At 37.6% G+C, this 26,317-nt stretch overlaps 1 protein-coding gene across 1 annotated transcript in view; it reads right to left on the bottom strand.

Moving 5' to 3' along the window:
* Nucleotides 1-26,317, bottom strand: part of st6galnac5a (ST6 (alpha-N-acetyl-neuraminyl-2,3-beta-galactosyl-1,3)-N-acetylgalactosaminide alpha-2,6-sialyltransferase 5a) — a 56,430-nt gene that overhangs the window by 3,244 nt on the left and 26,869 nt on the right. Inside the window, exons 3-4 of the mRNA XM_041992640.1 lie at nt 17,465-17,877; nt 5,819-5,926 (exon numbers count right to left, since the gene is read on the bottom strand). Of these exons, the coding sequence (XP_041848574.1) occupies nt 5,819-5,926; nt 17,465-17,877 (521 nt within the window). The remainder of the gene's footprint in view (nt 1-5,818; nt 5,927-17,464; nt 17,878-26,317) is intronic.

Consider the following 26,317-nt stretch of genomic DNA (forward strand, 5'->3'; position numbering starts at 1 on the left):
CTAATGCAAGGCGGATGGTTAGTTTGAAAACAGGGAAAAGTCAAACATACTGCTTCTTGCATTTGAAAACACATTAAAACATCCTCACACCAGCACACACTCCAAACCTGCTTTGTTTCTTAGTCTGGAAAATGTTAATGTTCCAGCTTTTCCTCATAATTCCTCACTTTTCACTTGAATTGGACAGTGATGAACCAAGATGTAATGTTTGTGTATTTTAAAACAATTTAAAACATTTTTAATGACTCATCCGTCATAACATGTCACGTTCTTCTGAATTATTCATGAGGCATTTCATCATTCGCTCAATATCAGCATTTTTATCAGCAGCAGTTGTGACCACAGTCATTTACCATCTTAAACTAATCATTGTCTCATTGTATATAAATATTTTTTCCCCCACAGATGTCTTAAAATGAGCCTACAGGCATTTCTGGAAGTGCAGCCCATCCATATACCTCAAAATTTAGATTATACATACTTTGGGCTGCAAAACATTTTAAATGCAAGTAAAATGATCAAGCTGTCAAGAGAATTGTATTCATATGTCATAAAAATGCTTCTGTAGCAAGTGAAGGCAAACTATTGTGTCTGTGTGTGTGTGTGTATACTCAGCATTGTGTTTCACATTTATAGTTTTTTTTATGGTTGCTGGCTGTGTTTATACTCAGTTTGTACTTTGTTCAAAATGTAAATTTATCTGACAGCTGTAACACACGATGCACTCCACATCACACTTTCTCAAAGATTCAGGAAGCAATTATTCTCCACAGCTTTTTATTTTCTTTGGAAAGTGACTGATGGGCCTTTTGTTCCGCTGTTTTTATCCAAATGTCTTGAAACTTTCGGTACGAAGCCACAGAGCTGTAATTGTTCAGTCCACACACAGTGTCTGATGGAGAGTCTTTATGTCATTTCCCAGCATCTTTTCCCACACTACCAAATCTTGCCACACACACAGATAAGTGTGTAAAAATAAGTTCAAACCGAAGGGAAAAATATACCTTATAGTGATGTTGCAGCATTTTCCTACATCTAGGTGGAAACTGAAGGTCCAAATACTTTTTTTGTCTTTTTTTTTTTCTAATTCAGAAATGTGCTTTAAACCTTAAAATTCCAAACCATATTTAGTTTTTTTTTTCCCCCGTTTGTAAGAATTCATGCAGAATTTAAGCATAGTCAACATACAGAAGTTATTATTTTCAGGACACCTTCAGTTGTCAGATTATGAAGCTAAAACGTAAAATAAATGAATCAATAGATATAACACCATAAAGGCCAACCAAAACAACAAAACTGAATTTTATTAGTAACATTGCTTTATAGGAATAACACACAGATCACCAGTGACCAAGCTTTTTCTTATTTGCATATAATTCTTGCAAGTCTTGGCTTTCGGGAGAAAAAAAAAATGTTGCCATTGAACCAATCAGCTCATTTTTAGCACCACATCTTGGCTTTATTCCAGCCACAGAGCACCATTATTTTTGTTCTTTGTAGACAGACACTGAATTTTCCTCTCGCTTGTTGATTTGGCTGCTTCTGGTTGGTAATTGCCATCAATTTAAGCTACCCGATTGGTTGAAAGTTTGACAGGAAGTGGCTTCATCATAATTTCCAGGTCAAAATAGAGGTTTCTTAGCAACAAAACAGTGTTAGGGATCTTTTTCCTTTTTATTATTACAAAAATGTAATTAATGATTACATTATCTTGGATCACTCACTGTGGATTTTCCACATAGAGTCTCAGAATAAACACTACACTTTGTAAACCCATAGAATAAGATATAAATGCCTGGAAATGAAGGTCACCTGGAATGTAGATCATCTAAAAGGTAAGCTATCCATCACAGTTCCCTTCATAGAGTTACACACAACTGTTTCTGAGAAATTGTTGATAATGTATATCGTGGCACCAGCGATCTGGTGAAGTTCCAAGGGTTAAAAAGAGAAAATCAACATGAACATATGTAGCTGTTCAAACTCAAATAGAACAATTTGCTTTGCATCTTAAAACAGAAAATGAAGGGCAGGAGAAAGAAGGGGCACTGAGGGGCATACAAAGATGTCTCTAGTATTACAATTGATGCATCATTTATATTTACTGGTTAGTTATTAATGTCCTGTCTTTACCCATATATCAGATTCATGTCAGCAAAGTACATCTGACATGACATTTTGAAGAGTTTGTTCTTTGATCTAGTAAAATCTACAGACTTCAGTTGTCATGAGAACTAAAAGGATCCCTAAGAATCACGCATTAATTTCTCACAAAAATGAGCCGACATTCACTCTAAATCACTGTCAAGACTGAATTTACCCTTACACTCAAATAAAAAATGATTCTTTAATCGATCAGAGACAGACTCAAGGATATAACAAACATTATACAGTTTGTTTTTTTTTTTATTGAAAAATCTAATAAGATTTGCCCCATGTTCAATAAAACCTCCCAATTAAAGTGCTAGCTCAGACAAGTGAGACGTGAGCTGTAAATCAAACCAATAAACTCTGCTAACGAGGCTGGTTGCCAGGAGCAGGACGGAGTCAGAAATCGCTCAGAGCTTCTCTCACATGGGACCGCCGTCCTGGTCTTGGTCGGCTGTATTCATTGTGTTTCTCATTACAGTGGTCTGAAACTCGGGGCTGCAAAGCCACCAGAAAAATGTGAACATTGCATTCTTGGATAGAAAAAGAAATGATTCTCTACACTTCTTTCATACTTTTTAAATGTGATACTGGAACTGCTTCTTTTCCGTGCATTTGTGAAGGATTATTTTATTCATTTGCAGCTCTGCTGATCATTATTGTTTTTTTATTAATGCTACAATACAGTGCAAAAGTCTTAAACCACCCTTAATTTATTTATATTTTGCTTTCAAACACCCAAATTTTAATATAAACTTTTAAAGTGGTCTTGAGTAATAGGTCTCTGTGATTTCTAAAGGACTTTGCTCAAATATCGCTTTTCACATTGGCTACTTTTTCACTCATTGTCATTCAGCATATTCAGTGTGCAGTGAGAAAACTGGACAAGAATCTGTCTACAGCGGATGAACATTAACTGAAAAGGATGTTACTAAGAAACAGGAAATAATCCAACAAAGACCTGACACATAACCCAAGAGATGCCTCTGACTCTATTTGATCCATCTACTGGTTACTGAAGCCTCATCATAAATGGTCTCCATGGAAGAGTTGCTGTCAAGAAGCTGTTTTTAAGGAAGAGAAACAAGGAGATAAGGCTGAGGTATGTAAAATGAAACGCATGAACTGGACTGAAAATCAGTGGCAACATATCTGATGGAGTGATGAATCCTCCCCAGAGCCTGGACCTCAACTTTATTGAAGGAGTGTGGATCATCTTGACAGAGAACAGAAAAAAAGGCAGCCAACATCCAAAGAAGATACTTGAAACGTCCTTCAAGAAGAACTATTCCTAAAGACTTCTTAAAGAAATTACATGAAAGCTTATGCAAAAAATTTCAGGATGTGCTGAAGAATTAAGCTGTTTAGATCAAATATTAACTTAAAAACTTGTTAGAAATGTACAAACTATGTTTTATATACTGTAATATTATTTATGTTTGCACATTTCAATGATATGCTGAACCTATTCCCTGTTTTCTGTGGCAATATGCAAAGAAATGAGGGCTGGATCAAGGTTTTTGCACAGTACAGTAACCCTACACTGTTTCTTCCCAACAGATTCTGCAAACTATAAATATGCAAATTAGCCCCGCCCCTCCCCTTGAGCTGTCATGGATGACATTATTTCCACAATCTGTGCTGACCTTCACAGAGTTTTGTCATCATATTGCATTGTAACAAATGACATGGAGACATCGTCACAGTTTTATGAATGTTCTCAAAAACATTTAAATGCTTTAAATAAGTATTTAAAGATTTTTTGAGATTAAAATGTAGTTTTTGGGACTGTTGTCTTTTTCGGCTACATTACTTGTGATACTCACAGACAGCTCTTTTGTCTTTATCCAGTATAAACATTTTTCTTTGTTTTGGTCATATGAACACAAAAATTAGGAACCGATGACATAACATGAAAGTCTTTGGATAGTCTGCCTCTTTTAAAAATATTCAGAATCTCTTCATAAACAATGGCGGAGGGACGGGGTGGCTGCTGAATCCTGGCCATCCTACTGGCCACCCCAAGCACCTCATCACAGCCATCATTTATTTCTTCATGCGGAAGTATTCCGGCGCTGCGACTGCACTTCCAGACACTTTAGCTGCACACACATCCAGTCTTCAGGTGATTGGCCGGTTAGAGATCCACCTCAGAGTGGCAGCTGTCAGAGGCGACCAAACAACAAATCAGAGGCACCGCTTGCCTACAGGTGTGCCAGGCAAACACTTCGCCACCGAGTGCCGGTGTTATGCCATAAAGTGATCGTTTGCCAGAAACTGGTTAGACAGTAACAGCTGGCCAGTAATTTGTATGATATAACTCTTGAATGAAATCTTTCATGCAGATTCAGCATTTTATTGAAATGTATTGTAATCAATTAAAAAGGGGAAATAAAGTCGTGAACATCAGTGGAAATAAAACTTTGTAAATCAACACATAAATTATAAACTAATTGGACTTTACATTCTAAAAATAAACAAGCACAAGTCAAACACATGAAGCCTAAATAGTGAAGCAACAACCTGCCTGAATATCGTTTCTAATCACAGCACCTCTTCCTCTGCAGCTGTATTTATTCCAGTAAATCACTCACAAAAGCAGACTTTCTTTGTTAATATGGACATACTGACAGTCGCATGCTAAGTTAGTTTAATACCGAGACGAACTGAGCAACACAGCGTTTACAGGCTGAATCAGTTTATGGCAGACGATCACATTAAGACACAACAACTTTGACCCGCAATGACAGCAGTAGACTGGAGCAGCACCCCATAAATGCTCCCTGCCCCCATCCCTCGGTCTTGCTGCAGGTAGCAAGTAGGTGTGTCTTATGTAACCAAACAGGAGAGAGCGAGTTTATCAAAATCAAGAGAAGTTTTAAGTCTGTGACAAAAAAAGAAGAAAAAGAAAAAAAACGAGGAAAAACAGGCAGAGCAAAAAGAAAAGAGCAAAGTAGTGAAAATAAAACAGAAGTTAATTTAGCTCAGTCTGTCCATTCATTAATTTATGATAATGGCCACCTCGTCGGGCATTATCCCTTACATATATTTATATATATATAAATGTATATTTTAAAAGAGCAATTGCACAAGTAAAACATTTTCTGCCCTTTGGCTATACATGTGGTATTATTCTTCATTCTAGTACTAGTTCATGGGTGGCTGCTCACAAATCTACATTTCCATTCCAAGTTAGTCAGATTATATAAAACACAAAAAAGGACCACTGTATTTTAAATACTGCACAGAAATGCTGCTTTCTTTTCCAGGAATTTGCAGTGCCTGACCTCAGCAGCTAATAATCTGCTTTGTGGCATGAATTTAGTAGTTAGATCAGTTGATTCTGTACTGCAGTGAATGAAATATTGCTAAGCTTGTTGTGGGAATGATGAATGGAGCAGAAAACAAGTGGAATATAACAGCACAAATGGTTTGACAAAGCTGTGGGAAACAAAGGAAGGCTGAGTAGCAGAGCACTAGTCAGGTAAGCTAGATCACCCTCATTCCACAAACATCTCCTGCTACACAGAAATATTTATCAGCTGCCTGTATATATCAGCCGCCCATGCTGCCGTGAATTTTGAAATGACTGCATATACGACTCTACCTTAAAATGATCTTAAAGGACATGCTTGGTTTGGCTGATTTACATTCACATCCACAGTCTCACCTGCAGAAGTCAGGGGCCACCATCCCATACACATTGATCCTGTCGCAAAGCTCCAGGGCGATGGTCATAGTGAACCAACCAGTGCTCAGCCAGGAGTTTGATATCCTCCTGCAGAGGAAAGAATCTACTTAGAAAGGTGTCATACATGGGAGAACATGAAGCTTATTTGATTTGTTTGGAATGTGATGAACAGGGATAGATATTAGAAAATCTCACATTGGCACTTTACAACAGAATAAAGATTTATCTTTATCCACACAGCAGTTTTCCTGATTGAGAGATCATTTAAGACTCTTCACAGCTTCATTAAAAAACAGATCCATCCAACGTATTGACTGGTACAAATGAATCCTGTCAAATAATCAAACCCTTAATCAAAAAGTAGCCTGGGTCTGCATGCACTGCCGATAGTTGAAATGACAAAGCTTCAGTTGCAAAGTGCTCTGTCTTTAACCAGACTGCAAAGAAATCAGCATTAATTATACTTTGAAAGATGTGCTGTAATGAAAAAAATATGAAACAGTATTTACATTTCATTAGAAAATGCCCATCAATGTGAGCTCTCTTGCAGGACTGCTGTCAAATGAAAACGCATCCCAGCCTGACTTCCATGCATTATTTAAGAATTCCTGGTTGGACTTGAAAAGATTAAATAGGCTGCAGTCATTAAACTCACACTGCTTCTAAAAGTACATAAAAATCTATAAGTTAAAATAAAAAGAGCCGAATCTAGTCTCTATGGCTTTTTAATATCACGGATATGCTGACTGGAGCAAATGCCTTTGTTTCTTCAGTCACCTGACTTATTTATCTTGATTCAACAAACTTTTTCTTGGCTCTCCTTCTTTACTACTCTGGTGCAATTTCTGAATTATTTTAAAGTGAAAAGTTCAATGACACAAACAGTTTAGAAATAACCTTTCCTGCTGAACATCAGCATAGAAATATTGTCCAACTAAACATTTTTGTATTTAGCTCAGTCCATAAGTACACTGGAGCATAAGAGAGGTGTTAGCATGGCTCACTTATAAACTAGGTTCCAATCCAAATAAAATTTATCCACATTTTTTTTACACTTTCTTATGCGATTAGCTGTTGGTTTGAAGGCAGACAGGCAGTAGGTGACACTAACTCTTTGTTCCTAACTTAACTGCATACTTTTAACCTAACACCCCTACAAGCAACAGGAGAGAAATAAAACTCAAGGGTTTTCTACATTAGCACAAACACTCTACCAAATATCAAATGTTTCTTTTAATGTGCTGTAATGAAAGAAATATGAAACAGAATTTACATTTCATTAGAAAATGCCCATCAATATGAGCTCTTGTGCAGGACTGCTGTCAAATGAAAAGACATCCCAGCCTAACTTCCATGCATTATTTAAGAATTCCTGTTTGGACTTAAATAAACTAGGTTCCCTTCCAAATGTGAATAAAATAGCAAAATATAATGTGCTATTTTTTTCCTTGTCTGGATTATATTCAGACATTAGTTTGACAACAGTTTGGAAGTAACAGTGACGTCACTTTCTGGTTGGTTTTGGGCAGACAAAAACTTGAAAACGAAGAAATGAAAATGACTTTTAAACAAAAATCACTGCCATCTTAATGGAAACCATTTTTTGGCTGTCTAAGTGACACACCAACAGCACATTATGCAAAAAACATTGGTTACCAGCACTTAAGTGGGGTTTAAAAAGCTCATACATCATCCATCCATCCATCCAGATCTAAGTCCATATGTCATCTTGTAATCAGAGATCCTGTTTGCAGTCACTTTTTATTCATATCCTGTGCCTGAATTTTCCACCAAAACATAAACGTTCAGACTTTTTTAAATATTATTTCCAAGTTTCCATCCAGTTGTTTTAATGTGCTAATTAAAGGAATCTTAAAAAACAGCTGGATAGTATCTGTTTGTTTGGTCCACTGGTCTGTACTGTAGCTACAGCTGTACCCCCTGCAAAGCTCAGTCATGCAGATGAGTTTCGTTGATGTAATCCAAAACACTTCTGGAATAATCAGAAATTCAAACCAGTTTATAAATATTTCAGTGAACAAATGCATTCTGGCTGTTCTTGTTTGCACGTTTACAGGGTAAAAATATTCAGCTGTGAGCAGATGAAACAGTAATGATCCTTCAGCTGCATCAAACACAGCTGTACGTTTCATCTGCCTCCACGACTGAACAGCTGATATTCCTCCTCACAGTGGTTATTACAGGTGACCCGAGGATGTGTTTATTCATCAGTATCTGATGTATTTTTATATTTCTAAAAGAATGCATGACTAAAATATACATAGAAAATATTCTGTCATAAATGATTATTTGATTTTATTCACCAACATCAAGCTGCTCATCACATGCAAAGATTCATGAGAAAAAAATATGCTGAGCTCAGTGCAAAAAGGAAATAAAATCTTAATGCAAAGAAGTGACTTTTCATGGATTTCTTTATTTAGTAATTAAATATTCAACAGTGTCATCTGTAGTGTTTCACCATCAGTAGGTTTATTTATAGAACTAAGATCATAACAGGTAGGACGTGTGTGTTGGCATGCGTTTAAGTGGTCATGTGGTGTCTCTGTAGGTAGACATATATATATATATATATATATGTGTGTGTGTGTGTGTGTGTGTGTGTGTGTAAAAGTCTGCAAGTCTGAAAGTTGTCTGACAGGGGTTGGCTTATTGCCAGGTTAAATATGATGAATGAATGAAGACAACTAAATTCTCTCTATGTGAGTGATGACCGCTTGGGCTTTGGGATTACACATGGACCAACCAGGTGCAAGGTTAGAGCTCCAAAAGTGAAGGTTAATTATTTCAGAAATGTTACACAGTGAGATGCAAATGTATACAAAATGACAATACAGGAAACATGAATAAACAACAGACATCAATGGAAAACATAATTTACCAGCAAAACTCCAAAGTGACATATAATTAATAAAGATACATAAAGCAACCTCAAAGAAATGTAAAACTCTAAAAAAAACAAACAAACAAACAATATATATATACACAAAAAAAAACCTAGGAAGTATTTTCTTTTTTGTTCAGTTTAACTTAACAAGTAACAAAAAGTCCAAAATGAGTTGTAAAATGACCACATAGAGCACACAGGGGGCGGCGTGGCTCAGCAAGGTAGAGCAGTCGTCTTGTAACCCAAGGGTTGCCGGCTCGATCCTCGGCCAAGTCGAGTTCATGTCGAGGTGTCTTCGGGCAAGACACCGAACCCCTAATTGTATGAGGCCAGATCAGTCTCAATAAGAATGAACTCACGCCAGGTGTTTCACAAATGCACACGCTCTGGTTTGCATTCGTATTTCAGAATCGGAAATGCACATGCTCTGGTTTGCATTCGTATTTCAGAATCGGAAATGCACACAATCTGTTTCACAAATGCACACGCTGTGGTTCACAAATATAATTTTGAGGCACACTTGTAAGATTATACGAATTGCTGAACGTGCATTTACGAACTGCTTCTCATTTGTGAACATCTCTGCATTCGTGAGAGAATTCTCTGCGGTGGATTTTGAGACTCCCCTGACGCCGCAGTGTAACGAATCTCACCATTGGTTAACTAATCTGTCAATCAAATTTCCGAGTGTGATTGACAGATTCATCAGTCAATCAGGTGTGTTTGCATTCAGCCAATCATACTGCTACTTACATTTTCTCCACACTTTTAGACCTGTCGCAGAGCTAATACTGCTATTTGAGCATGGTAGTTAAAGTCCAACTAGCGGGCAGACATGGAGGAGACGCAACAATCACAACCTGTAAGTAACACATTTATCTTACATTCCCTCGTTGTAGATCATGTAATGTTATCGAATTAACTGATTGACTGATGAATCTGTCAATCACACTCGGAAATTTGATTGACAGATTAGTCAACCAATGGTGAGATTCGTTACACTGCGGCGTCAGGGGAGTCTCAAAATCCACCGCAGAGAATTCTCTCACGAATGCAGAGATGTTCACAAATGAGAAGCAGTTCGTAAATGCACGTTCAGCAATTCGTATAATCTTACAAGTGTGCCTCAAAATTATATTTGTGAACCACAGCGTGTGCATTTGTGAAACAGATTGTGTGCATTTCCGATTCTGAAATACGAATGCAAACCAGAGCGTGTGCATTTCCGATTCTGAAATACAAATGCAAACCAGAGCGTGTGCATTTGTGAAACAGATTGTGTGCATTTCCGATTCTGAAATACAAATGCAAACCAGAGCGTGTGCATTTGTGAAACAGATTGTGTGCATTTCCGATTCTGAAATACGAATGCAAACCAGAGCGTGTGCATTTCCGATTCTGAAATACGAATGCAAACCAGAGCGTGTGCATTTGTGAAACACCTGGCGTGAGTTCATTCTTATTGAGACTGATCTGGCCTCATATAATTGCTCCTGATGGGTCGTGGTTGAGTGCCTTGCATGGCAGCTTCCGCCATCAGTGTGTGAATGTGTGTATGAATGGGTGAATGTGACGTATGATGTAAAGCGCTTTGGGTAACATCCCAGGTACAGTAAAAGCGCTATATAAATAAGGACCATTTACCATTTACAAAGTGACTTAAAAATCATCTACAAAGACACCAATGAACCACTCAAAATTTAAGGAAATAAAAGAATTGTTAGAAAATCACCACAATCTGATGTACATCAATACAAATAGACACAGCCCATTTGCAATGCAGTGGCAGGCAAATCACAAATATATATAAACTTGCTAGAAAAAGACACAAATGTCCACAGACAGAAATAACTACAGTGATGCAAACACCTGCAACATACACTGTGACAAGTACAAATGATACAGAGACACAAACAACAACAAACAGGAGTGCTGTGTGATCTGAGGTTGATTTTAGATTTCAGTGTGGGTGTCTTGTTCCTCGAGAAGGAATGAGATTCGGGGGGAGGGTTACATGTCTGTGCCGGCTGCCTAGGGACCTGTTGTTTCATAACCTAACCACGAGTCCGGCCAAGGCTGACTCATTCTGCTGTGTTAGAAAAATTTCCCCTGATCATTTAAGTTTATTAAACTTTAAGTCCCACAACTTTGAAGGCATTTTACTCAGTATCACACAGCTAAACTCGATAAGCAAGTAAATATGTCATAAGATCATGATTGGGACACAAAGTCTGGGAATCATAAATCCGAGCCCCTTGTCAGTTCACTGACCATTTGTGCTAATGAGACTGTAATTAAATCCTCCCTCCCACTACAAGTTATATTTTTAAAAGTAAAGAAAGGTGAGTAGGCAGAGGATTAAACTGTTGCTTAAGAGGAGTTTGACAAGGTGTTTTGTTTATCTGTCGGCCTGCGTTATCACCCAGCTGCTTCCCAAAGGTTGTTACATCTTTTCCCACAAACACTGGTCTCTGCAGGAGGTAAGACTTAAACATGGAAAGGCAAGGAAACAACATCTGGGCCCTGATAAGAAAAGGCTTGACAGGAACAACCAGTCAGGCATCTCAACACCGCTCACCTGCTGTTGATGAGGGTGACACTTTTGAAAGAGAAGGTTTGCATGGCTGTTTGAAAATGTGTTCAGACACACTCTCACACAGAAAGAGCAGTGAGGGGAGATAAACGTTAGGCAAAAATCCTCAAATACAAGACCTGTTTAGATCTTACATTTATAACATTTCTCCTTTTAGGGGATGGTGGAGTAGAATATGTTTTTCCTGGGAAGCTGTAAAGGAGGGAAGAAATGTTTCCAAACCTTTAAAAACATCTCAATAAGGCATTTTCTAAACTTAGAGCATTGTTTCTACAACTGCGAAAAAATAAAAATGTGTCAATGTCAACGTACCAAACCATCAGATAAGCCCGTCATCGTCTATGTTTTCCAAGGTGATTTGCAAAACAGACTGCAGTGTCTACAACCACAAATAATAGCAGACTTGATGGCAAAATTTAGAAACTAATTTATATTTTCCATATCAATGAACTTCGAAACCTCAAATTTAGCAATTATAAAGCTGCCAATTTCCTAAATGTGAAGAAATGATTTACTAACTGGAGGTTATTACTACATTATTAGTTCAACTAACACTTCTTGACAGAGTTGTTGCAGAATGTTCAGAGCTAATTTAAACAAAATGTCAAGTTCGGTTAAGGGACAAAACCACATCATCATCTAAATGTAAATAACAAGATTTATCTTTAAACAATTTTTTTTTATTTAAAAGCATTGCTAACATAACACACTAACCTACAAAATGCTAGTGATGCTAACAGCCTAATTAATCAAAGTTAATACATTACCTAACCCAACTAGCAGGTTAACATTACAGATAAATACTGTGAAATGAACATGTTACATGGTATAAACACCCCGCTGTTATCAAGCTCAGTTACTCTTATATCACAAAACTAAAACAGGCAGAAACTTAGGTTTAGGGCAAATGACACAAATCACACACCAACATTAGATCACTTGGTCTTTGTATTAAACTGCCTTCTTTTTGTTTCCGAGTGATAAACATGTCTAAAGTACAGTAGTTTTAGTGTGCTAACAAATAGCTGCCACAATATTGCTAACAAGCTAAGCTACCATGTAGTTAACAAACTCATAAACTTGAAATTATTCCACCTATTGTTATTGTATTGCACTTTATCTGATTGCTATGCCATAATTGTTTACATGTTGTTTACATGACTTAGTCCAATTTTTCATGTTGCTTATAGAGATTGTAAATGTTGGATGAACGGCATCTTGTAAAGTACTGCATGTACTCCCTTTACTTCCATTTACAACCACTGCTGCCTGGCTTAATTTTGTTAGACTAATGAGGAAATCTCATGGAGAATTAGCCACAGAAAAGGACAGAGAAGCTTGAGCTTAGTGTTTGCAATAATGCTAAAAAATGCAAGGTATACTAATTAGCAGTCCTACATTGTACCAAAATCTAAGTTACCATAAATTAACTTATCAATAAAAAAGATTTGTTTTGATCCTAAAACTAATTATAAATGAAGTTTTTTGTTTGTTTTAAGCTCACAATACACAGTTTTACATCTTGCATTTTGAGCATATGGAAACCCTATCCTTCTGTTAGAATTCACGGTCTGTGCGTACAAAAGACAGCCTTGGCCCCCAGTATCAACTTCGCATTCACTATTAAAGCAATATTAATTTTAAAAATAGTAATATTATTTCATTTCGACCTCACAGCAAGAAGGTTGCTGGTTCGAGCCTTAGCTTGGGGACGATGGCCTTTCTGTGTGGAGTTTGCATGTTCTCCCCGTGTATGCGTGGGTTCTCTCCGGGTACTCCGGCTCCTACCACCGTCCAAAGACATGCATGTTAGGTTAACTGGTCACTCTAAATTCTCCCTAGGAGTGAGTGTGTGAATGGTTGTTTGTCTCTCTGTGATGGCCCTGTGATGGACTGGTGAACTGACCAGGGTGTACCCTGCCTCTCATCTGTTAAAAAGCAGGGTTAGACTCCAGCTTCCTGTGACCCTTAATGGATGAAGCGGTACAGAGAATGAATGAATGAATTAATTAAACAATTTCAAATAATTTCTGTCCCATTCTTGCAAATCAGGCTAAATCATCTCTTCTCTCCTCCATGCTTGTTTAGTTTCCCCCAAACAATTATTTTGTCGAACATTGTATTTGTGGGCAAATGTGCCCACAAATAGTCATCTCCTCTTGCTTAACTGCATGACAGAACAAATAAACCAGATCCTCTGAATCAACCAGCCTAGACTGGCAGAGTGACAGTATAATGACTAGTGACAATGCAATTTTGTCCAACTTTTATCTTTATTGGGGTCTGTCCATGCAGCAAACAACAGTGTCGACTCAAAGTGATGCTATCGCAGCCGAAGCACAGCATTCTCATTTTCATTTAATTAAGACCAGAGCCAGGTTGTCTGGAACGTGTGGATTTGCTGTGATATGTAAACACAGCTTCCAGGCTTTAATATAACAACAGCGTTGTCCCTCAAACACACACACACACACACACATACTTTTTCCTTTTGCAAATTAGAAACTTCAAAGCACAGTATTTCATCATAAAGCAATCTGTTGTGAATGCATGGGTGTCTTAGTTGGGAGGCATGCCCCTAATCTCTCTTAAGAAGTCTTCCTTATTTCCTTGTTTATGAGCATGCTGATGAATAATGTGGTGTGAAATGTCAAGCTCTTAGCTTCAATGGCTGTCTTTTAAAAAGGACTGGCGGCAAGCAGTGAGTGGGACGTCAGATTTATCCCTGTGAGGGAGAGCTGAGCTGATTCTCATGTTTACATAGTTTTCCACATTCACATTATTTTTTTTAAGAACATGGCTTAAACTAGACAAGAAAAACATAAATATTCATCTCTCTGTGTTACAGTAAGTTTTGTGTGAAAAAACACAGAATTCCCTCCCCCACTCACACTCAGAAGAACATCAATTGTGCAACGCTAATCCTCGACAAGTACAACCTGAGTGAGTACAATAATTAAAGGTGATTACAATGATTACAAAGTGAGTACAACCTAAGTACAATGATTGCGGGTGTTTCAGCTCTAATTACTTATTCGAGTTCCTTCAGTTTTTTTTTCCAGCTCTATCTTTGCATGACTTCCACGGCACTGTCTGACTGATGCATGTCTGTTGCAGCTCTGTTTCATACTCCACAGTGGTAAAAATAGCAACACTGAAAAGTTCAGATTTTCTTTAGATTACAAAACTTTTCAACACAGTTTTTCTTCTAAGTCTTGTTCGTTATACTGCACAACTTTTTCGATGCTGCAACTCTACAAGCATCAATCATTGCTTCAACAAAATTCAAGAAAAATCCCTCCATTTCATGGTGATGAAGCATCCTCCACCCAGAATGTGAAATAGCTGCAGTTATCCACAGTGCAAAAGTTCTCCAAAAGCATCACATCTGTGTTTTTCATTCCTAACTGTAACATGCTCAAGCTCTACATTACACACAATAAATAAATAAATAAATCACAACACAACTATTGCACAATTATAACATGTCGAACAGATATTACATAATAATATAGACATTAGCATTAAACCAGTGTTTAAGCCTTAAAAATGAGGATATGTTATAAAATATATGGAAATGTAGAGGAACCAACACTGTTTGAGGTAGCTTTCATTTCAGTGAGTGTTTTCATCTCATCACAGTTGAATTACATGAATTATGATCTTGTACCCCAGTAAATTAAATACATGTTAAACTGTTTGGCTTGCAAATAACTTGAATCTCATAGTCTCTGAAAGAGGACAGTGAACCAGAGGAGTTTAAAAAAAAAAATAGTGCATGCCTTTTTTGATTTGACCAAATGTTAACCTATATATGCGACTAATTTCATTATGATCTAAAGGTTTCAAGTGTGTGGCAACACTTAGCTAACTTTCCATTCAAATGCAAATGTCTTATTTCATATTAAACTAAAAAATATAAAAGGAAAGCAGGCTTCCATCCATTTTTGGAATGTATAAATCAATGTTTGGTGGCAGTGATTCCTTTGTTAGGTGCCACAAAACTGAGCAGGTGAAGATGTAAACAATTGCGTAATTAAAAGGGCTCAAGTCAAACCAGTCCTTAAAAAAAAGTGGAAACCTTTGTTTCATGCAGTAATCTGAAAACATCAGTCTCTATCATTTGCTGCCATTTTTCATCTTCAGCAGAACACATTTCATTATTTTTCCACATAGCAAAGAGTAGTTTTGTTTTCGCTGCTCTGTCTCACTTTCTTTTGACTGCAACCTGAGGATGTGCATGTAAAGAGAAACACGAGTTGTGTTTGTTACTAATGACACCTTTATCATTTTTATCATAGTTTAAGGAAACTGCTGACATTTCATGGTTGCCTGCATAGGTTTGCTCATCGTCAACCTGAGCAGAAGCCTTATCAGACAAAAAAGGTTCAAACGTGTGGGTGTATGTGTGGCCTTTAAAGGTTACTCCTTATCTGCTTTAAATAGGAGTGAGTTTCATGGTAAGTGTGTCCTATTATTCCCATTTATCAAGGAGTTTTGCTTTTGGCCCTGGAATCTTTCAGGTGTTCCTCAGTACAATTTTACTAAAATGCTTGTGCAGGTATTGGAAACATGAATGTCAGAGATGAGGCCTGGTATGAGTGTGGATCGTTTTAAGCCTGTTTCTCCTGTATTGCTGTTCTTACTGAAAATCCATATAAATGTCACATGTGGCCAGATGTGAACCACATATGAGCATGTGGATTACATGATCATTACATGTGAATCACATGTTCATTACATGTGGTTTGCATGAAAATATTCCAAAGACACGTTTGCACCTGTGGAGCACATGTGGATCACATGTTCTTCACATGTGGACCGCATGAAAAAATGCATGTTCCAAAATCACTTGCTTACCACATGAACCACATGTGGGCCACATGTCTGCACATTTTAATTACATATATTCTTCACATGTGGATCACATGTAAATGTTTCAATACCACATGTATATGCGTTATATGTGTTATATGTGTTTTTTAGGTGAGGGGAGTTCTGAGATGTGTGCAGAACTGCGTTGCTGTGTTTCCATGTTTCTTTTTTTGACCTTTTATTAAAAAGTCAGCACATGTCTTTTCATGCTGTACTTTGGTTAGGATTTGCCCTTAAAGGAATTCAACCTGCAATCATTTTAGTAACTAAATGATTACTAACTATGCTGGACATTTTATTGCAGCAAATTACACCACAGCTCTCTCTGAATCAACCCAAGTAGGACTGTAAGTGATCACAATAAAGCATAATAGAAACAGTGGAAAATAAATGTATTTTAAAAGCTAATTTACCTTTAATCAGCAGCTGAGGCTCAGTGTTGCTTGTCAGTTTAACACAAAGGTGGCAGAGACACCTGTTTTCCAGCTCAGCTCACTCTGTGTTAATAAAATGGTTGAATGTAGCATCATCCCACACCATCCTAATTGCCTTTACTGAAATGGCATAACCCATAATTATAATTACAGGCTTGCAGGATTGCCAGTTCAGCACAGCTGATTACCCAGAAACTCTTGTATTAGTGCTGCTTTCACAGAGAAAATTAATCATTTTTTAAATTAGTTTAAATATAGTTCTTTTTTAAAAGTACATTGCATTTTGCATGCAAATAGATTCCTTTAAACTTATCTCACAGATTAAAAAGCTTCAACATTAGTACTATGAGGCTTAATTTCTTTCTAGTTTAAAAATTCACAGAGCAGAAGTGACCTCAAATGCGCCTCACAGATGTAAATGCCAAATAACACAAAGCATGAAAAACAGAAGCTGCCTGCTCACTGTAAATATTTCCCATAGTTGTAGGGACAGATTCTCAGAGTTGGTTGTCTGAGTTCACACCAAACCCTCTGCTTGGCATTTTCCTTCTCTGGCATCTGTCTTAAGCTGAAAACATATTCAGTCTCCACTGACATCTCTAACAAAGACTCATTCAACAGTGTGTGTGTACTGCTGGGTGTTCATTAAGCATTTATGGCCACTGGATTTGCCCTGATGGAGAACTCAGCTTGGACACATGATGGCAGTAAAATTACTCATCTAATTTTGTATTGTGGCATCACAGGTTGGCAGTCATAGTACGTTCCATACTTTTCACTATGAAGTATGACTATATATAGTTATACAAGCTCACCTGTCTTTGCCAGTCTCCTTCTTGAAGAGTTCGTCAAACTGCAGCATTTTCTGCCAGGAGATGATGTAGACTTTTAGTTTGGGCAGCACCTGGTTCATCAGCCTCAGGTTGTTGTACACCAGTCCCTTCCCATCGCGCCTCATGTAGTTGCTGGGGCCCCAGAAGATGAACACTGTGTCCTGGCTGGCGTTGAGCAGCTCGTGGCGACTGCGCAGGACCCGCTGCATGCTGGAGTGAGCTATGACCCGCAGGGAGGTGCGGCGGCCGACATCATGGGCATAACCCCTGGCTGTGGGAGCATCGTTCATACGGATGACACACTCAGCCTGGTCGATCTCTTTACCCCGACCGCCTCCAATGAGGTGACCTGAGCTGGTGACCAGGGCACAGGTATGGCAGTGCATCCGGAGGGGCTGAATTGGAGGAAAAAGGAAGAACAGCAATGCGGTAAAAACAGCTGTCATTCAAAATGTCTGAGCTCATGATGATCATCCTTCTGTTCTTGCATCTGCAAAAGAGCAGAAGAGTTTTACTTTTTGGTTTTGGACCATATTTGTTTAAAAGTCTACAAACCTTTTTCATATATATATATATTTAAAATGCTCTTAAGTTTAGCCCAAGTTTAAACAGTAATATGTAAAGCAGATGGAAAAGCACATTTTTAGGGAACTTTGCCAAAAAGCTCCTCAGTGTGGTTAAGGCAGAATATGTTTTGTTGACAAACAGGTAGCGACAGAGCCTCCAGGGTATATGTAACTTGTCATATTGCTTTGCGAGTGGTAGAAGCCCCAGGGTCTTACAAAGGATTCGCCTTAAATCTTACTCCCACTCACACACAACAGAGGAATGTGTGTTTATACCTCTTAAACCATTATTCTGTTGCATAAAACTCCAATCTAATGCTTATTTAAATATGAATCCGTTCAGTATTCAACACACAAAAAACACGACTTTGCAATAATATATTAGTTATACTAATAGTTTAGGAAAAAATAATGTATTATTACAAAAAAGAGAAAGCCAGACATGCCTTTGTAAGTACAGATCACTGCATATCAGTTCCTTTTTAAACAACACTTTAAAACATGTACAATGTATTTTTATAGCTCTACAAAGGTTTTTATGAATATATACAATTATGCATAAGACCATATAACAAAATTATCAAAATGGTTAAGACTGGATGAGGAACTGAATGCAGAACACAGGAAGTAAATACATGCTGGATCACACTGTGCAAAACATGCACAGGCAGGAGTCCACTGACAAAACCATAGATACAAAAGACATGAAAATTAAATGCAGGACAAAACAGGCAAAGACCTGGCAACAAAGACAGCATCCACAGGAACAGATCAAATTATGATGACAAGAATTTTGCAATGAACAAACAAAACCAAAGGGAATGTATACCGAGGGAAGTAATGACAAATGATCAAGAGGCGATAACAATCCACCAAGATAACATTTTGTTGCACCAGTGCATCCTTGTTTTTTTAATAATACCAGTCAAATGTCTAAATGTAGTCTTTCATATTCAACAAGCATAGTAGTATTTATTTTTGGTTTTATATCACATTTATCTTATTTGAGCTGATTTTTCCTGGATGTATTTGGAGTTCTAGCCATTTCTCTTCAACACACCCTGAAGGTGGATTAATGGAAGGTGTCATAATTTGCCAGGTCATAGTTTCCACTTAAGTCTTCCTTAGAACATCATGTCACCCTCTAGTCTGTGTGCTTTGTATCGCTCCACACTAGGAATAAGAATTCATTGTTTTTCCATGTTTTGTTGCTATGCAGCACCATATCATCACACCCCCACCTCCATGTTTTACAGTTAACACTGCATCCACTGTGCTAGTCCTAGGTTTAAGGACTAGATTTAAACATAATGAGCTGGATAAATGTATTGTGGTCTCATTGAGCCAAAGAATCCATAAATAAAGATATTAATCTGTATCGTGTTCATGGTCTTAACAGAGTTTCAGCAGAAGTTTTGTGCAGAGCAGCGGATGTTCTGCAGTGTCCTTCACACTGTCTGTGGTGTCACAGGAGATTTTTACTGATTGCCAGTCTGTTTTTCTGAGACAGATTGTGCAAGCTGCACATTTCATGCTGTTTGAACCACTGCAGCACTGATTAGTGGTCATATGGCTCTATAGAGTTTCTTGATGACTGCTGCAACTGTGTTTTGACAGTATATTTTTTCTAATTTTCATTGAAATAATTACTCTGACCATGTTTCTAAAATAATTCAGTTATTCGTTATTCATATATCAGCTTATTTTGCTGTTCCATTTATTTATTTTATTCTAGACCACAGTGAAAGTCTGATGTTTGTACACATAAAGTTTATTCAGTGTGTGGCCTCTTTTTCTCCACGCTGTGAACATACATCATTATCATGGACCTATTTATGTATGAAGAGCTGTTCTACATTTAGTTACCATGCATGATGCTGCTGCACATGTGCATTGCATGCGTGCATATGTCTGAGATTTTCCCTGGTTGCACGCAGACCTCTGCACCGAAAATCAATGATATGTAAACCAGTACTGCAGAGCCCCTTAATGTGCCCTGAAATATCACCCCAGCAGAGATGTGGCAGCTATTTACATTCTTATTGCCATAACAAATTTACATTTTCTTGGCATTAACAAAAATAAATTATTATAGTTACAGTAGATGTATGAGGGGGTGGTGGTGGCAGGGGAGATGTGTCATTATCATTATCATCTTCTGACTTTGACTTAGTGGCAGATTAGCAGCAGTACACGCTCGTTTGGTTAATGAGACCTGAAGGTACTGAAGGAGAGGGAGTCTGAGAGGGAAGGGGGTGGGAAAGAAAAGGACACCACAAAAGGAGCAAGAAAGTGATAAAAATAAGGGAATGGAAAGGAGGACAGAAGAGAAAGAGATGTATGGAGGCAGAGAAAGCTACCCTGGTGCTGTAGTGTTTGATGAAATGTTGAGCTAATGAGGTCCTGGTGGTCTACATCAACATTGGCAGCAGCAGCAGAAGCCATCCATTCCTCCCCCTACCCTTCCCTCTTCCACCTGCCAGTGTCTTGACAGTCAATCTGGGTGTAGCGCTGTGACACCAGTAAAGCAGGTCAGGAATCCCATTTTTTTCCCCCAAGAGATTTTAAGTGGCTCTGCAGACCTTATTCCCACTTCCTCTGTCTCTAAAAATTTAAGTGGGCCTTGCTGGCTAGGGTTAGCCTCGTCATGGAGCTTGGCCAGGCTATTAGTAATAAATAGACTGGATGGCTGGGACTAGGCTTTTCATTTCAACTGGAATTACATACCCATCCAATATGGTGGTGTGGGCTGAGGTGATAGAGTTGAGGTAAACTGTGGTTTACCTCAGAACTAGAGGAAAATGCTTACTGATTCTTTTCAGCTTAAAATTTCATCCAATTTCAATTTATCATCACAAGCCCCAGTGAAAATTGGTTGCTGTTAAATGATTCATGCAATAAATGGTTTACAATTCAAGACCCATCTATCATTTATATATTCAGTATTGCTGACTTTGTTCCTCCTTACTAAACAAAATAGCTTTGATCATAATTAAAAGATTTTTAGTATTTAAACTCCATTTTTTCCCTTTCCCCCCATCAGTGTCTGGTTATACCTGATCAAAGCTGTGATCAATAATGCAAACCCTAGCTTGAATAATGGATTCTGATTCTGTTGGGCTCTTTTGTATTACTGGAGGTGAAAACAGACATGGGATGAAAAAAATATAGGAAATCTCTTCTATTTTTAAATGCTTTTCTTACATACACACACACACACACACACACACACACACTTTTTATGTTTATGAGACGTTTATTAGTGAGTAAAACGTTTGTGCTCTGACTTTCTTCATAGCATAAAGTTTCCTGGTTCAAGCCTCAGCTGGGTGGAGTTTGCATGTTCTCCGTGTGCATGTATGGGTTCTCACTAGGTACACTGACTTCCTCCCACAGTCCAAAAACATGTATGATAGATTAAGTCTAAATTCTAAATTCATCCCAGGAGTGAATGTTGGCATGAGTGATTGCTTGTCTCCCTGTGGGGGTTCTGTGATGGGCTTTCGACCTGTCCAGGGTATAATTTGTGGATGGAAAGACAGTAAAGTAAAAAAGAAAGTACATTTTGATGGTTTTACATATCAGTCCTTAGGTTTTAGAATTAGGTTATACAACAGATGAATGATAAGTCATCATTCGTTTGCTTCTGTAAGCTAAAGGCAAAATAAGTAGCATTGACACCTCGTGTTTCAAATCAGAGCTGTAGTCGAAAGAGAAAAACACGGAGAGCGTTCTTCCCCCCTCCCCCTCGGAGAGTTTTGCGTAGGTTGCCGGTTTGTGAGAGGATGCTTCTTTTATACAGTCTATGAAGGACGGAGAACAAGGACGGAGGCTTTTTAGGTTTTTCTGAAACTATTTCTGGTCCGCTTCTTTTACTGGCTTCCATATCTGCACACTGCTGCTCTTTTGCCGACATAAAATACCAAACGCTGCCTTGTTGTTAGGCAACCGTGGGGAGTCGCATATGATTGGTTAAGGAACCAGGAAGTTGGAAAGAGCAACACAGTGCACCCAAGTTATTCCGGCACGGAACTCTTATTTTGAAGGAGAAAAACTTGACAAAGCCATTGTTGATGTAAGAGACAGATTGTTTATAGGGAAGCTTCCTTTTATCCCTCGCAGCAAATTAGAAAATTTTTAATTATTTTTAAGGAAAAAATCCTAATTATACAGAGAGAGAAAACTATTAGTAAAAAAGACCTGAGAAAAGGACTGTTTGTGACTGGTCCATGTTATTTATTTATTTTTATTAAAAGGCCAAAAAGTAATTGCCTAAATTAATGTATTATAAACATAAGAGACCTTATTCTCTCTTCCTCTGTCTCTTACAATTTAAGTTGGCCTTGAGATTAAAAACAAATGTACAGAAAGAAAAAATTTTTGTTCATGATTTTGTGTTTATTAGGATAAAAAAAAAATCTCTTTCTGTACCATATTGAATCCCATCTTTTTTCTAAGTTGGATTTATTAGTTTGCTTTATAAAAATAATCAAGTATTAAATACATCCTTCACAGGGCAAAAGAGAGGACAAAATAATTGTGATGATATTTTAAAACTAGATGTGGGCTTGTATTCTTTGTATTGTGTTAAATCTGTTTGAATCCCACCATGAATTGCATCAAACCTAATCACGTTGTATGAAGTCAAATTATCAAAGAATCACATCGTTAACAAGGTTAATTTTATCTTTTTTTAAATGATACTTCATCAATACCAGCTGGGAAATTCCTTTTTTGCTTTGGAGGCCATCCTAATTAAACCAGAAGCAGTGCCAGACCAGATTCTGCCACCTGGGGTGCAGTTGGGGGTTAAGGGCCCTGCTCAAGGGCCCACAGTAGTTTACCTCAGTTGCCAGAAGGGGGACTTGAACCCAGGTCCTCCAGACCCAAGCCCACTCTAAGCTACCCCTCCCCCAATCATATCGTATCAGCAAGTAGTTTCTCTGTATCATAAATGTATAGTATTGCTGGTAGGTAATCGAGACACGCATCAAACCTGCCTCAGTGGTGGAGATTCACATGCCTACCACCTACCAGACTGGCAAACTAACAAAACATCTGTTTAGACAGAGGTGCTCACACTAACTGATGATCAGTTTATCAGATGCATTTGATGAGCAGGACCCAGCTGCTTCTTAACTTCCTAGTTCATATGAAAGGTGTGATAAGATATATAGTTTCGAAGCTCACGCAGTTTGGCTGTGTGTTGTTAAATGAATAACATAGCACAATTTATCATGTGCTGTTGCTCATTTATGGTTGTATTAAACCACTTTTAAGACCACTTACAGTCCAGATGATTTTTACTATGTGCTGTAAAACCTTAAAAATTAAATCAGCACTTTATTTATGACAAGAGAAAACTACTAGAATAATTCACAAACTAAGTAGATTAGAGAAAATGAGTAGAAATTCTTTGGCTTAAACTTAGTTTTTTCTTCTTTCTTCTCTCATTGATCGATGACTTTAGATAATTCTGGTGACCTTTTAAAAAATAGCCCACCTTGATTAAAACCATTGAACCAAATTGCAGAAGCTAGTTAGAGTAACGCTACACTGTGCAGTCTTGTCTAATAATGTCACATCATTATGTATGTATTTGGGAGAAGATTTTTTTGAAGTTCTATTACTTTTTCTTCATTAAACCTTGGAAAAAAGAAAACAGGACAGCTGCATTATCTGATAATCTTTTCATATTTATTTATTTTTCTTCCTTATAGTGCAAAACTCATTAGACCTTTTCCTGATATGGGTTGATATTGCTTTCTGTTTAATCTTCATACTCATCTGTACTGTTTATTCACTGATCTTCTGCTTTAATAATGTTAAATTATTCTTACTTCTGGTTCATATATATATATACACTACTGTTCAAAAGTTTGAGGTCACTTTGCCATGGGATTTAATAGGGAAGTGACTCCAAACTTTTGAACGGTAGTGTATATATATATACATATATATATATATATATATTAGCCATATTCTTTTATTTGTATCATATTGTACAATTTAGGGTCACCAGAAAATTGATAAATAAAGTTTGGTAGCTATTGAGATTACAATGGGCATGGCTTTTTGCAATAAACAAAGTAAAATAAGAGGAAAGAATAACAACACTTTACACCGGGGCAGGATTTTATGAACATTGTATATGACATTATGTGTTGAGGATATGAATAGTGCATTTGTGCATCTCTTATGAGTCATGAACATGTGCAGGCTTTGGAAAGAAATTTCCCCCAAGGGACAATAATGACTAATTTCTATTTATTTTACTGAGAGAAGAGGAACAGAGGAAACTAGCATAAATAGTAAGGTTAGAAAAAATTAAGCCACTGACACAGTTTTTGCTATTTTATTTTTGTGTGCTGCAACAATTAAATTGCAGTTATATTATGAATAAAGGCTTAAAGTAAAGCCCTAGCTTTAATTTAAGGGGATTCACATTTAAATCAGAGGTATGGTAAGAAATTGCAGTACTTTCTTTTTATTAAATGTATTCGTACAAGTTGGCACAAGCATTTTTATTGGCTTGTTGACTGTCCTTTGCAGGCCATGGCAGCCTGGAGTCTGTTGATTTCACCAAACAATGTTTTTTTTTTTTTTTTATCCTTCCCCAGGCCTTTACTGCTGCTGTCCTCAGATGTTGGTGGCCACTTCAGAATATTTAATTTGTTTACCTTAAAAAAAAAATCCTGGGCTGCTTTTGCTATGTTTTTGGGTCAGCATTCATCTTTACTTGGAGCTTTTGTCCAATCAGACTTTTCTGTATTTGGCTTGTAAGAGCAGAAATATATTTCCATGCAAATCCAAACTTACCCAACTCTTTCAGTCCTCTGTGATATCATCAGTGAACATACATGGCCTGATATTACTGGAAGCCAAGTAGAGTTGGATTGCAGTTTAATATGTCCAAAGAATGCTTTACCAGAAATGCTTTTAAGTTGTTTATGCAAAAAAAAAAAATAATAAAAAAAAATAATAATAATAATAAAAAATACTGTTTTTGTTCTTGAGGCTAATAAATGGTTTGTGCCGCATGGTGAACTCTCTGTATCTGCTCTAGTGGAGTCATCCTTTTATGATTGACTCAGAAAATAACATCTCTTCCTGCCGAGTGCTCTTCACTTGTCTGAGTGTCACAAAGGAGTTTCCTTTAACATGGAAAGGCGCGTGATCATTTGTTGTTCTACAGGATGTTACTTCAAGCATGTCCTTACTAACTGCAAATTTAGTAGGCTACTGGGTTTGTGTTCCTGCTGTTTATGACTGATTTGCTTTGTTTTTACAGTGATGACCTCTTTCACTTGCTTGTTGGTGTTATAGATGAAGAGCAGCAGCTTTGAAACAGTTTGCAAATCCAGCCACTGAATCAGCTTCAGGCATTTTACCTCCATAACTGATTATGAACTAATGAATAACCCAAATATGAAACAGCTTCTGAATTATATATCATTAATGTTTTAGCAACTGAAAATGAGGATTCAGCATATTAAGAGTATGAACTTTTTAATTTTTTGTAAAGTTTTCAACTTATAGGGATGAATAAACACAACAAAATGCAACGACCAACATCTCTTGTCTGCTTGCTGGAGTGACAGTCCAGACAGCCAAGGCTGTCTTCCTCCGTTTTCTCAATCTGTAGGCATCTGAGCCCTTATCTGCTTCCATTGAGCTCGTCCTTCATGGAGCTGCAGGACCCATCATTGCCTGACTTCCTGCATGATTTTCTGACCCGAGAAAAACATGGCTCTTAGAGCTGGGTGGATTAACCTTGAGAGACAGTGGAGGGGATGAAAAGGAGGTGAAACTCAGTCCCAGACCACCTGGGGAAACGGTATCCTTGAGAGCAAAGGAACACAAGCTGGTGGATGTTTCAAGACCAAACAGAGGGAGTGAATGATGACACACGATTCTGCTGTTGATTACAGAATAGAATAGACCTGAAGCTAACAATTAAACATGTGTTTTTTTTAATGATTAAGACATATCAGGGCTAATCGTGAGTAAGATGGCTGGTTGTATTGAGTGACATTTAGAGGCTGTGTACAAGAGTGTGCAATTATTATTATTATTAACAACAGGGAGGCATAAAATCCACAGAGGATTTGTATAATCACATATTATTACTATGTGATTGAGGATAAAAAGAGTGCGCAGCAAAGCCGCTCTGATTGGCTTCGTGGTCAGGGCTCACGGAATTCACTGCCCATGGGTAACACAGAAAATAATTGGTGGTTAAAACTCACATGGGTCTTTAGAGAGAGAG

The sequence above is a fragment of the Melanotaenia boesemani genome, chromosome 8 (genome assembly GCF_017639745.1).
Source record: "Melanotaenia boesemani isolate fMelBoe1 chromosome 8, fMelBoe1.pri, whole genome shotgun sequence".
In the NCBI taxonomy this organism is placed as follows: Eukaryota; Metazoa; Chordata; class Actinopteri; order Atheriniformes; family Melanotaeniidae; genus Melanotaenia; species Melanotaenia boesemani.